The 13,930-nt window shown below is 40.6% G+C and overlaps 1 protein-coding gene across 4 annotated transcripts in view; it reads left to right on the top strand.

Moving 5' to 3' along the window:
* Positions 1–2,286: 2,286 nt before the first annotated feature.
* The window catches only part of hecw2b (HECT, C2 and WW domain containing E3 ubiquitin protein ligase 2b), a 28,187-nt gene continuing 16,543 nt past the window's right edge, over positions 2,287–13,930 (top strand). For all 4 annotated transcript variants that reach the window (XM_078796601.1, XM_078796602.1, XM_058052542.2 and 1 more), the window contains exons 1-8: positions 2,287–2,880; positions 6,442–7,192; positions 9,207–9,314; positions 9,392–9,486; positions 12,142–12,217; positions 12,279–12,448; positions 12,526–12,668; positions 12,757–12,857. In XM_078796601.1, the coding sequence (XP_078652727.1) occupies positions 6,802–7,192; positions 9,207–9,314; positions 9,392–9,486; positions 12,142–12,217; positions 12,279–12,448; positions 12,526–12,668; positions 12,757–12,857 (1,084 nt within the window). In that variant the 5' untranslated portion in view covers positions 2,287–2,880; positions 6,442–6,801. The remainder of the gene's footprint in view (positions 2,881–6,441; positions 7,193–9,206; positions 9,315–9,391; positions 9,487–12,141; positions 12,218–12,278; positions 12,449–12,525; positions 12,669–12,756; positions 12,858–13,930) is intronic.

Genomic DNA, 13,930 nt, shown 5'->3' with positions numbered 1-13,930 from the left:
GCCACACGAAGCCTCCAGTAACGTCACTTGGTGTCTTTCTATTGATTTTTTATGAATGAACACTTATTTGTACAAGTGAAAACTCAACTTTAATAAATTTTGGTGAAATTAAAATGAAAATGACATTATGTCAATAATGTAGAGATGGACAATTCAAGGTGTAGGTGATGAGTTTAATATTGGTCACTGATGGATGTGCGCGCATGCTCGTGTCAAGGATTTCATTAAAAACAAAAAAACGTGCTTATGATGTCCCATCCGATGCTGAATAAAAACCCACGCATGCATGGGGAGAACATGCAAACTCCACACAGATATGCCGGAGTGGGGAATCGAACCAAAAACCTGTAGAATAGGATAGTTCTAAACTACTGAAGATGATTATGATCCTTATTTGATCATAATTTCACCTGGCCTTCAGCTTGATACAGTGCAGGAGTCTACATTGTTATATGACATCAAGTCACATATGGCATCAAATTGTACAAATATTAAAACTTATGTGTTGCTGCTGATCAGAGTGTTGTAAATTGAATAATAAATAAATATATTAAGTTTAGCTTTGAGCTGGAGCTAAATCTGCAGATTTTCTATCTCTCCTCGTCGGCTGCAGACCCTTACATTGGACACACCAATTGTTCTGGCCTACGGCGTTCAGTCATTGTTTCAAATCGGAGCTTTTTGAATGACGGACATATCAGCCTAGCAGCAGCAACGCAGATGGCAACATTTTAGAGCTTCACCACGAACCTTGGTAGCTGTGCTAGCTGAATTCGTTGCAAAAACATTATTAGCCCCAAACGTAACACCGAGCACAAAGTGTGGAAGAGAGCACCAAGCCACTGTTGCCAACTTTTCAGTAAGAGAAGTAGCTATTGGTTGTCCCAGAAGTCGCTAGCTTATGTTTTCGTCTAATTTGCATTTCATTTGCATATATACTGCATTTTTTTCATGATGGGGAAAATCTGATACCAATATCAACCGATATTGCTTTTCAGGCTGATAATTATCATTCCTATAGTTATAATAATATTGGAATGAATTCAAAATGGGAATAGAGTCAGAACATCACAAAAATAATTTATTTTTTCCCTCACTTTAATCATGATTTGGAGTGCATGAGAAAGTGAAAGCAAAAATGTGCCTCACTTTGACGCCATGATCATTTACCAACAGTATATTGCGCAACTCTGCAGAAACAGAACCAATGTTGTAATAGCGGCAATGTTGACCAAATGACTTTAACAATGTAGTTGTAGTTGCTAGTTATTATTGAAGACCCAGCTGTCAGTTCTGCCACATTACTAGTAAAAATATTTTTCTTACCAAGGTCAAGCTTCAAAGCGCGTTTTTGTCACGTGGGAGCCTGTTTTTTCATTTCCAATACTGAGTCCACAACCTTTAAGTAAGAAGGTGAGCTTTATTTGAACCATAACCATTTTTATGAACCATTAGCAATAAAAACAAGATTTTTTGAAAAACAATTTGTGAAAAAGAATTTCACATAATTTGTTAAATAGTGTTAAATAATTTCACACATTTGTTAAAACCAGTTTATATTTAGAGTGTTTTTGCTGAAAATCATTATTTTTATTATGTTGGATGAGTAAGTGCCCGTCCATGCAATACTTTCCCCGCTCTCTAGAGGGCAACAGCGTACGAGTACCAATGAAGCGACAACGAAAGACCGCTCGCATTTACACAAATATGGTGCTATCGACACTAAAATTAATATATGTTGTATATATATGTTATATATATATGTTAATATATGTTGGTGACGTCATAACACACATATGTCATTAACAAACGAAGAAAGTTAATTAAACGTCAAGTAAAAGCATTCGATTCAATATTTCTGGCGACATCTGCTGGTCATGTATGGAACAATGAGTCCTGCTACTTTGTATTAACTAAACAATCATTCACAAGCTAGGCAAAAATAATCTATTCAAGTTTATCTTTGTGTTTGCTTAGTGAAATGATATTTAGCATGTCTAATAAAGCCCCAAATATGGTTTTAATTGATGCTATAAGCGTGAAGTGCTGTGACTGTTACACAATTGGGAGACATTATGAACCTACTGTGTTCAGAGATAACTAGGCAACATCGCAGTGATGTTTGTCACGCCATGGGGCGTTTTAGATCTCTTGAACCAAGATTGTTCAAGGTTTCTTTGTCTTTTATGTCTTTCATCTATAAACACAGAAACAGATCTACGTGAAGTCAGTGCACGACGAAAGCATTCTTTTATAATAAAACGACAGTCTTTATAAAACAATTATTACACAGGTTATTGTCTCACTGATTCCCATATTCATTTGCAATTATCCTTCTTAAAGTGGCCGAACCGCCTTTTGAAAACACGTGATGCACAAAGGCGGAGAGGGGGGGTTATTTTGATTCTGAACTCGACCAGAACGCACTTGCAACAAGGCCCAGTCTACTTTCGACTTCTTAAATAGGGCGTTTGTGATGAGGCTCCGGCGGCCTTTGTGCGCACACAGCAAGCCCGTAGCAGTGCAGCGGAAACAGGGGAGGCGGATGTGGCAAGACCCGGCCCCAATAAATAAGACATGATCCAGGCTGGCTGCACCACGGCACCGCGGCGAGAGAAGGAGACCCATTGGAATCTGACACATTTTTAGCTGGTGTTACAAACGGAGAAACGATTCTCTCTTTTTTTGTTGACCGACGATCACACCACCGAGAGGAGGCGCAGCCGCGCCCCGCCGTCGGCGCGTAGAGACCCGGCTTGGAGGCGGCTGACAGGTCGCTGGGCTGCGGGGCCGCGCGGAGCTCCGGCGGCCATGATTGAGCGACTCCTGCGGGGACTATTTTATCATGCGGATGGGCGTTTTAAATCTCTTCTGGCAAAGGTGAGCAGACATGGTGATTTATTGGAGATTTCTGTGATAACTTTAGAAGCTAATGCATGATTTATTTATTTATTTGACCACAAAAAAAACAAAGATGGGCTACCTTTCAAGTAGCACCACAGGCCTGTTGAGTGTCACATGTATCCACACTGTTTGCATCTGAAAGGGAAACAGGCTAAACATTTGTTGTGTGTGTGTGTGTGTAGTGCGTGTGCCTGTGTGCAAACGCTCCCACGACCACACTGATCCCAGAATAACAACTGGGCGGCTCACATTTCCTTCCTCAGCAGCCTCACCATCATCTGCTGCTTGGGATGCTTGCCTCTCCACAACATTGTGACATTGTTGCACACATGCACCTAAAAGCTGTTTTTTCAACCAAGCATCTCTATGAAGACGTGGCGCAGTGATGTCATCTCCGGCGATTACTTGAGATTACTGATGGAAATATTGAAGGCGCGGCCTTTAATGAAATGCATCTGTCAGTATACAGTAAGGCTTGGACATTGAACACAAAAACGATCAAATGTAATTAATAAGTCATGCATGAATTACAAATTAAATGTGCTTTTTGAAATTATTTAAAAGTAAAGACTTTTTAGAAGCAATATTAATATTTATAGATATTAAATGAACTCGTTATTAATTCACTCAGTCACGCACACTGGTGGTGGTAATCTACATATGTAGACACAGCTGCTCTGGGGTAGTCTGATGGAAACATAGCCGCTAATTTGCACCTATGGGCTCTCCGACCACCGCCAAACATTTAACATTCATACACCAGCACTGAGGAAATGTGGGTGGAGTGCCTTGCCCAGGGACGCAAGACAGTGATGGGGAAACGCCAACCTTCCTATTTCTGAGCCGCTGCTGCCCAAATAAATAAAGTTAGTCACAAAAACTAGGTCCTATTAGTTTTTACTCAACCTGTTCCATAATCTTACTCCACATATTACTCTCTAATAGGTTTTAGTGTTGCTTGTGGAGCCTCCTTCATCAGACAGTTATTGGAGCGGAAGCTCATCTAATTATTAAAACGGTCACTTTTATCGCATGTGTAGATCCCAAATTGGAGGAGAGTTTAGAGGTGGAGCATAGTCTGGACTTATATTAGAATATGAGGGGCGAAAAGAGACATTTTTATGGGCGTCGCAATCATTTCTGTGCAGAGAATATTGTGTTGCAAAAGGAATGTCAGCGCCTGGCTGTGTTTTGCGCTTCTGTCTATATTTAGTTCCAAAGCCTCTGAAAGTTTATAAATAACCCACAGACTTGATGTTGGTGTCGCTCACAGAGTGGAAGCGCTTCCACAGTCCCACTACTCCATGAATGTCTTAAAGCAGGGGTTCTCAAATGCTCTTGCATTTACCAATGCTCATTATTCAATTGCAAGCCACTAAGTAATTTTTTTACACTTTTAAGTCATTTTTATATTTATAATTTATTTTTAAATTTCTACACTTATTTAAGTCATGTTTATGTTTTTAAAATATTTTTACACTTTTATTTATATACTTATTTATATTTATATAAGTTGTTTTTTATATTTATTTATTTTCAGATTTTTACACTTTTGCCATTATAATAATTTTGCTAATTTTTACACACTAAATTTTTACATTAAGTTATTTAAAAATACATTTCTGTTCAAGTAATTTTTATAAATATTTATTATTATACTATACTGTACTATTTGCTGTACTACTTATATTTTATATTTAGTATTTGTATTTGATTTTGGAGTTTTACTTTTATTTGTCATTTTGAATTTTGATTTATTCCTTCGTTTATTTACTTTTAGATTTTTACACCTTTATTGAAGTAATTTTTACATTTATTTGTTTATAAATTTTACCCTTGTTTTAAGTCATTTAAAATATACTCCTATACAAGTACATTTATTATTGTTTTATATATTTTTAAATAAATATTTTCTTTAATTTTATATAGTATTTGTATTTATTTTATTTTAGATTTGTACTTTTATTTGTAATTTTTATGATTATATTTTGAACTGTTTTTTTACACTTTTATTGAAGTAAAATGAATATATCATTTTATTTTGAAAAAAAGCAAATGTGTTGGTATAAAAAAAAATACCGATATAAGATTTTTATGCTGGTATAGGGTCGATAATTATCGGACATCCCTAATGAATTTACATTTCCAAAGTTTATTTTAGAAGAATTTATTTAGTTATTCTGTCAAGGAAATGAGAAAAAGCAAGCCTAAAAATAATGCCTAAAATCAAATGAAATCTCAACTTTGCACTAAATAAGCCCACAATATCAGGTACTTCACTTATAACTTGCAGTGAATGTGTAACTAAAATATTTGTCAATTTTACTTCAATACCAGTCAGAGAAACTTGCATATTTTCACATCATTTTTCACAGACTGTTGGCGATCCGCTCGGAACCAACGTTTTAAAGACACAGTACTCGGTATGTGTGTGAAACACGAAAGCATTTGGACAAGCAATTTTTAATATTTTAATATTTTAATATTAAAATCCTTACGAAGCACCCAATGAGCACCTGCGTTGATGAGCGTCTTCTGTAGATATCAATTGAGAGTGAACGCAGACCCTCTGACAAAGACAGGAACAAACGATGGACGGTAACATCATTAGCGACGGCTCATTCCAATAATTGCTCTAATAGGCCATGTCCGTGAGGGAAAATGCACAGTAACAGAGAACTGGACCTGGCTGGTCTAATTGGGTTGCCGCCAAAATGAATGAGGTCATTTTCGCCCATTTCCTCCTTGCTTATGTAGCTAGTTGCTAATGCTCTTTTTGTCCAGCCCAGCTCTATATACAAATGGGGATGGGGGGTCGACTCATGTTTATAAAGGTCTTTTATAACACCGTATATTCCCGCATAATCTGTGAGTAATTGAAACTGTTCTGCCCGCTTGACGTGGATGTTCTCTGATTTTGGATCAATATTTGCAATTAAAGTGACTATTACAATGAAAGTTGAACTTTTGCGTCTCATAGCAACTATGGTGTCTTGAAGGAAATTCCTACTAACTTGTAGTGAATGAGATGTGTTTCCTGTGGGGAAAAAAAAAATTTTATTTGCAGATTTATTTATTTTAACCAACAATCCACACATTTGCAGGTCTGTGAATGCATCAAAATGTTTGATTTTTAAATAATAATCAAGTCAGTGTTAAGTTGCAAATTGAAATATTAAATAGAAATATTAGACAAAAAATACTATTTTTTTGCAGTCTGAACATTATGACCAAATAAAGTCTTTTTTTGAAAATTAGGTTGGGAAAAAAAACATAATGCTACGGGAAGGAAATGTACGAAGATTATTTGAGAAGAAAGGTGAAATATTTGGCAAAAACGGCACGAAAAAGTATAATTCAGATTAACAATAGGTATTGATTTTTCTTGAAATATAGTATAGTAAGCATATGTAAGCATATGTACTGTACATTACAACATATCAAAGTGGCCCTTGTGTTCTTTCATCTTTCAATATATGAGTTAAAGCATTTGAAGGGTCACAAGATAGTCATCATCATTCCTTTGTTTCCTTCCAGGTGTGCATCGTCCATCCCTTAACCCTCTGAAGGTGACGTTTCTCTACTTCCTGTGCTCACCTGCAAGGTCACCCTCCATTGTGGAACACGTGGTGGAAGTGCAGACGCCAAAGAAATGCGTGGCAAGCAAATCCTGAGCTGAAACAAGTGCCTTGGACAGAACTTCCCATCCCATCAGTTGTTCCGCAATTTCATCTGTTTTGTTTATTTTCGCCCATCCCTCGCAACGGCTGTCCTTCGCCCCCACACCAAATCATCTGATCCCTTCGTCCCCACTGCCGCCACCCTCATCAGCAGGGTCCCTACACTTGCCCTTGCTTCTTACCCCCGACACTCACGGCCTCAGATGTGGCGGTAGCCATGGCAGCAGCAGCCGCTGCCGCCTCCTCCTCCTCGTCTTCCCCGCCGCCGTCCTCACCAGGAGCCAATGGTAGCGCCCGGGAACACTTAATGGCCGTGCGGCGCCGTAACCCGCACGCTCGCCCGTACACGATCGGCCCCGAGAGCCTCCGAGGCCTTTCGGCGCAAAGTGCCATCGGGTCTCCTCCTCCCATGTCGTCGGGCCAGCCGGAGATAGCGGCTGTGGGGCTACAGCGGGCCAATAGCGACACGGACCTTGTGACGTCAGATAGCCGCTCCTCGCTGACGGCGTCGACGTACCAGCTTACTCTTGGCCACGCCCACCTGGTCATCTCATGGGACATCAAGGAGGAAGTGGACGCCACCGACTGGATCGGCCTGTACCACATCGGTGAGCATGAACACAATAAACACCTTAAAGTTATTTATTTCCATTATGTTGAACCTAGGCTGCACGGCGTTTGAGTGGTTAGTGCGCAGGCCACACAGCTAGGAGACCCGAGTTCGATTCCATCCTCCCAAAAACATGCTAGGTTAATTGGCGACTCCAAATTTTCCATAGGTATGAATGTGAGTGTTTGTGTATACCTGCCCAGTGATTGGTTGCCGACCAGTCCAGGGTGTACCCCACCTCTTGCCCAAAGTCAGCTGGGATAGACTCCAGCATAAACCTGACCCTAGTGAGGATAAGCGGCATAGAAAATGGATGGATGTTGAACCTTTTGGCGTACAGGGTAGTTTTTATTGTTTTTTCATATGTTTGTATTTACGTTAACTTTACCTATGTCATGTTTCAGAAAGCAGTACTGTACCTCACCAGAGAGGGCAGCAATGAGCATAGGTGACATGTTTGTTACAATCGTGGACTCTGGACTTTGAAAGCAAACTGTTTTTCTACAACAAATGGGACTAAAGTAGCAGTGTCAGATCACACAAAAAACATGTGATTAATCACAATTAAGATTTGTAATAATTTCCCACCACTAAAATAAATAACAAACTATACACATACTATCATAACATTTTCACGTCAAGTCATGGAATATATGAGACCACCCTTGTTTCTTCAGTTTCTTGTTCATTTTAATGCCTGGGACAACTAAAGGTACCTTTGTTTGGACAAATATAACACAACAAAAATAGCTCACAGGAGTATTTTGCTCTGGTTTTTTATTAATGTATAAATGATTTTGTTTATTATCAAGAAAACCATGGAAGTTGCTAGATTAATCCAAACAAATGTACCTTTAGTTGTAGCAAACATTAAAATGAATAAATAAGCTGAAGAAACAAGGGTGATCAAGAACAATGTGTTTATTTCAGCCCACATGAAAAGCCCTTTGGCCTCCAAAGTGTGCGCCTGCTTCACAATCAATAAAATAGCTTAGCCTTTTGAGCTGACCGGTACAATAAAACAGACTCTGGGTCAGTTTGAATGGTTAGTTTGATTGAACCTGATAATATGAATGAAAATAGCTTGGAGACTGGAGACATAATGAGACATAATGGGTGATAACAAGGGAAGCGTTTTTGAACAATAACTGCAACACATGTGGACATGAAAGGACCCATTTTCCACAGAAATAACCTCTTTGGTCTGACATTTTATTTGTCGACAAAAGCTGTCCACCATGTTTTGAGCTGCATACAAAAGTCTGTTCTGAATTAGCAACAGAAGACTCTTCTAGAAAATCCAAACCTCAGGTTTAATAGGTTTGAATCCTGCTCTAGAGGCAGCCATGCTGGTGAAAGGTGAGCTCTTAGAAACCACCGAGAGGTCTTGGGTGGTATTGATCTTGGAGGTATAGAAGGGAAGTGTTGCTTTCCCCGGGGGTGGGGATGAGCACCGTCTCCAGCCTGGCTGTCCCACACACACCCACCCACCCCGGGAGCTCTCATCCTGTCTGACCGGCATATGTTGGCCACTACAGCGACACATTTTGGCTGTTGGCAATAAAGCTCTTTATTGATGGTGACCTAACAGTAGATGCAATCTGTTTGGGTATTTGGGTTGTGTATGTCTGCTGTGTATCCTGCTGATGTGTGTCCCCTGGGGGGCTCACCATAGTTGTTGTGGCTGGTGAACATGAACAGTCATAGCAATTGGTCGTTCGGCTGTCTGGTGGCAAAACAGCTCATTAGCCACCCTGTTTGTGGAATGAGACAATCTTTTGGGGGAGAGGTTTTAGGACATGACACAACCGTTTGTTGAGAGAGGGTCTTAGTTTGACATAGATTGTTTCTGTTTATGTCGGAACATGTTGTGTTGCTAACATCATCAATATTGCTCGCAGATTTGTAGTATTGATTTGTGGTTTTATGTCCAAATCAATAAAAACGGACAAGCTGTGAATCCATTGGCCTAAAGTGTGACTTTGATAAACTGTCATACTTTTATTCTCCAGATGAGACAAGCGTCGCCAATGTGTGGGACTCCAAGAACCGCGGCGTGAACGGCACTCAGCGAGGCCAGATTGTGTGGAGACTGGAGGCGGGGCCTTACTTCATGGAGCGTGAGTCCCGTGTATAAAGGATTAGCGGGATGAGCTTGTGCATCGACTCAGCTGAACCGCATGTGATCTCTCTGCAGCCGAGACTAAGGTCTGCTTCAAATACTATCACGGTGTGAGTGGAGCGCTCAGAGCGACGACGCCCTGCATCACGGTCAAGAACCCTGGAGTGACGGTACACCTTCTTGACCTGTCATCAAAGCAAACATCTTCAGTAACGGCCGTAAAAAAACTGCTTCAAAAGTTTGTCCGTAGTGTCTGGACTGAAAATATACATGCTATTCACTCACGGTGCAACAAAATAACAATACAACACATCCACAGCAAGTTAACAAATCACACAAATCATGTACTTACCTGGCTGCACCTAACATAGACTGTTATTAACAAGTGCCCCCAAGGCATGCTGGGTAGTCAACAACACTAAAAACAATTTGAACTATGAATGATAAAACATTGGATATCAAGAATATGTTCACGTCCCTCCTTGTCCACTTGCCTATCAACTTCCTGACCACACTTCGGGATCACAAATCCAGAAGAGTGTGGTGGAAAAATTTTTCTGTCGCTGCCACGAAACTACACAGGACTAGATATGAGATCAATGCACCCACGAAAGAATTGGTGGTAATATTTAAAATTATCAAAATACAGCAAAATACTGCAAGTATTGCATGTTGTCATGAATGTACCTGTTACGGCATGGTCACAGCATTTATATAAAATGATAAAATGTTGGTGGATGTTTTTTTAGAGGGCTCTACAGTCCAAATAGGTGTGTCTCAGGACGTGCATTGTTAGGGGCCATCCATAATTTTCAACATTTTCACAAGCATACAAACCGTACGAGGGGGGTAGGGGGTTAAGACATCAACGTACGCTTTTTTGAAAACCAGAAAATGTCGATGTCTGTATGACATCGATAATGACGTCACATGCTTGTGACAAGCATGTGACATCATTATCGTTTGCACTTACGTTTATCGTTTGGTTTCTAAACCTCACTAATAGCAACAAGAAGGCATTTCTACAGATTTGAGATTTTTTTTTTATTTCGTTGTACATGCTCATGTACATGTCTGTAATTCATACAAAGATGTTATAATCTTCAGCTTTGGCTGTGAACATGGATCAAAGATGGATCAAAGGCCACAATGCGGCCATCCGATATATGCGAGGGAAATTGGAACGGGACTGGAGATTTTGTCCGAAATAGGCGAAATCCGTTATAAAAAATCCAATATATGCAATGAATTTTTATTGGAAATGCATTACAGAAAAATTGGTTCTTTTTTATCTGTCCGTTGTGAGCGAATTTCTGATATATCCGAGTCCGATATATCCGAGGTACAAAAACGAGGCATTTGATATAATTTTTTATCTTGTTCATGTTCAATACAATGTTGATGGGCAGTGACTGATTGACCAGAGTCCCAAAATACAGCCAGAGAACACTATTGGATTGGATATGTTCGAATTTCCTGGCTGTATTGGGTCAGTTGGTCATGGACCTATCAACATTTTTCATTTGGGATTGTACTCTTTTTTTTGGGGGGGGGGGAGGGTTCTCAAAAGAGTACGGTTTGTACGCTCGTGAAAATGTTGAAAATTATGGATGGCCCCTTAGCTCCCACATGCTAACTGTTTGTCTCTCTTAAAGGGGAACTACTCTTTTTTTGGAATGTTGCCCAATGTTTCCCTTTTCTGTGCATTCTAGCACAAGAAAACAAATTGTTAATATGAGCTAGCTAGCAATGGACGTCATGGGGAATACCTGTTTTGATGCTAAAGCCCTTGCAAAAAAACAAACAAACACCAATGGTGTTCCATTTATACAACTGATTTGTATATTAATCAAGCTACAGAGATATTATTGTAGTAACTTTTATTCGGCGGACTAACACAACACATTGCTAATAGCTAGTCTCAGCGTCATTCACAGATGTCAGCATTTTTTACCTTGGACTGGACCACACGTCTTGTGCTGGAACACAAAGCCACCCCAATGCTGCTATTGTTGACAGAACTAGCACAAGTATGTATATGCGCCAAGAAAATAAGTTTCGGTTGTGTTGTAAATCATGAAAATACAAGATACTGCAACTATTACATGTAATCATTACATACGTTCATAGATGTTTTTTTTTTAAGAGGGCATCATAGTCAAAATAGGTGTATCCCAATGATAACATTGTAAGATAGCTGAAATTAACTCATTTTCTCATGTTGTAATGCACAGAAAAGGGAAAGAAATATGTTTATGTTTCACATAAGGATTGTGGATGATGGGCAAATAATGATTTATTGTATTGTTTATTAAAATGTCTTAATGAACTATGAATTATATACGATTGGATGGCGACCAATCATGTAGCTTCGATGGATTCCCTCCCTTCTTGAATAAGCAAAAATGCGACCTATATGCGACATAAGATGACTTTTCCACCACGTAACAATTTCTTCACCATCACTTTGTCATGTGTAACCAAACCCCCACTCTGCTTTGAAAACCTCAACTTCTGATCAGAGTTTCTAGTTTCAGCAACCTTTGGGATGATTTAGATTGTGCAAATGCGTCAAGATTTACGATCGTTTCAAAATAGCATTGCAAATCCTCAATTTAAAAAGCTTATATGACCTGCGTGTCGTCATTCGCCCATGCCCGGATTAGAGACTTGGCAAGTGTTGGCTTGGATTGACGGCTTTCCGTTGTATGATCTTCTTCCTCTACTGTGGTTCTGCTGGGCATATCCACTGACAAATGGGATAACGCTCCCAGTACACATCACACTGACAAAACCGTACTTTCCTGTTTCTTTTCCCTCCCCAGGTGGGCAGTGAAGGTCACGCTGCAGGCCAATCGGGGGCAGAGCTCGGTCGCAAGCTGGTCAGCTTCACCATATCAGGTGAGTGATGATGTCAGCGGTTATTTATTTCCCCAATTGATGGGTGCAACCTCCATTGCAGAAATCCGGGCGCTGGGCCTGAAGAAGGGCATGTTCTTCAACCCTGACCCTTACCTGAAGATGTCCATCCAGCCAGGGAAGAGGAGTGGCCTCCCGAAGTTCACGCACCATGGCCAGGAGAGGAGGTCCTCCATCATCGCCAACACCACCAACCCCGTGTGGCACGGAGAGGTTGGCGACATGACACGGACTTTCATTCGAATGCGAATGGCGTGATTGCGATACTGAGAATGCTTCCCCCGCTGTAGAAATACACCTTTGTGGCCCTGATGAGCGACGTGATGGAGATTGAGGTGAAGGATAAGTTTGCCAAGAGTCGACCAATCATCAAGCGCTTTCTGGGTCAGCTGATTGTCCCCGTGCAGAGACTCCTGGAGGGGCCCACAGCCGAGTAAGTCCATACGCTGTGTGTGTGTGTGTGTGTCCTGTGGTGCCTTTTTCATAAATCCTGCTTTCTGTGTGTGTGGGGATGGATGCAGCCAACACCCAGTCAGCTACAGTCTGTGTCGCCGCCTCCCTACAGATCACGTTAGCGGGCAGCTGCAGTTTCGGGTGGACGTCACCTCCATTGGACATGAAGGTGTGTGCTTGCATGGCGTAAACAAGTTGGGACGCTGTGTCAGATGGAAATTAGAACGATTTCGGATTCTACTTAACATTCCTTGAATGGGACGGAACAGTGAAGTTTGTACTGTGGCTGGGCGATACTGCAAATGTTGGTGTCGAACCAATACCAAGTATGCAGCAGTGCGTCGATCCTGTGAATTTTGTTATCAATCGGATATCAAGTATATCGAAATATTGTACGTATACTAAGGGTGGCTGAGGCACCCTTTTGTATAGCGCCGATACCAAGTAAATACACAGGCCAGTGTTGCTGATATTGATACTTTTTACTTGATATTTTCAAAGGTTTTCCGATTTTGCGTTTTATCAGTTGTTCATTTTAATTAAAAAAATTATTATAAGGGAACTTTACACTACCGATACCAAATAAACACTAGTTTATACTGGTGGTTGGGGTATGGATAAAATACCAAGTAAAAACAAATTGATACTAGGGGCGGGCAATACTGCAAAACCAAGTAAATATATACATATATACATATACATACTATACGTATATACAGGGCAAGGTCGATACTGCAAAGTTTGGCACTTTATTACTTCAGGTTTTTCAAGATCATTGAATGAGTTTGTGGGGCTGCACGGTGATCGAGTGATTAGCAGACCTCACAGCTAGGAGACCCGAATTCAATTCCACCCTCGGCCATCTCTGTGTGGAGTTTGCATGTTCTCCCCGTGCATGCGTGGGTTATTTCCGGGTACTCCGGTTTCCTCCCACATTCCAAAAACATGCTAGGTTAATTGGCGACTCCAAATTGTCCATAGGTATGAATGTGAGTGTGAATGGTTGTTTGTCTATATGTGCCCTGTGATTGACTGGCCACCAGTCCAGGGTGTACCTCGCCTCTCGGCCGAAGACAGCTGGGATAGGTTCCAGCACCCCTGCGACCCTCGTGAGGATAAGCGGTAGAAAATGAATGAATTAATGAGTTTGTGATTTTGCCTTTAATTTGTTGATTTGATACAAGTGGTGGGCGATACTGCAAATTTTGGTATCAATCCGATACCAAGTTAATCCGAGTTTAT

This window comes from Doryrhamphus excisus, linkage group LG15, assembly GCF_037039965.1.
Source record: "Doryrhamphus excisus strain RoL-2023G ecotype Guam linkage group LG15, RoL_Dexc_Guam_v1.1, whole genome shotgun sequence".
NCBI lineage: Eukaryota > Metazoa > Chordata > Actinopteri > Syngnathiformes > Syngnathidae > Doryrhamphus > Doryrhamphus excisus.
Note: the sequence above shows the minus strand (reverse complement) of the source record. Positions and strands in the feature narration are given on the sequence as shown.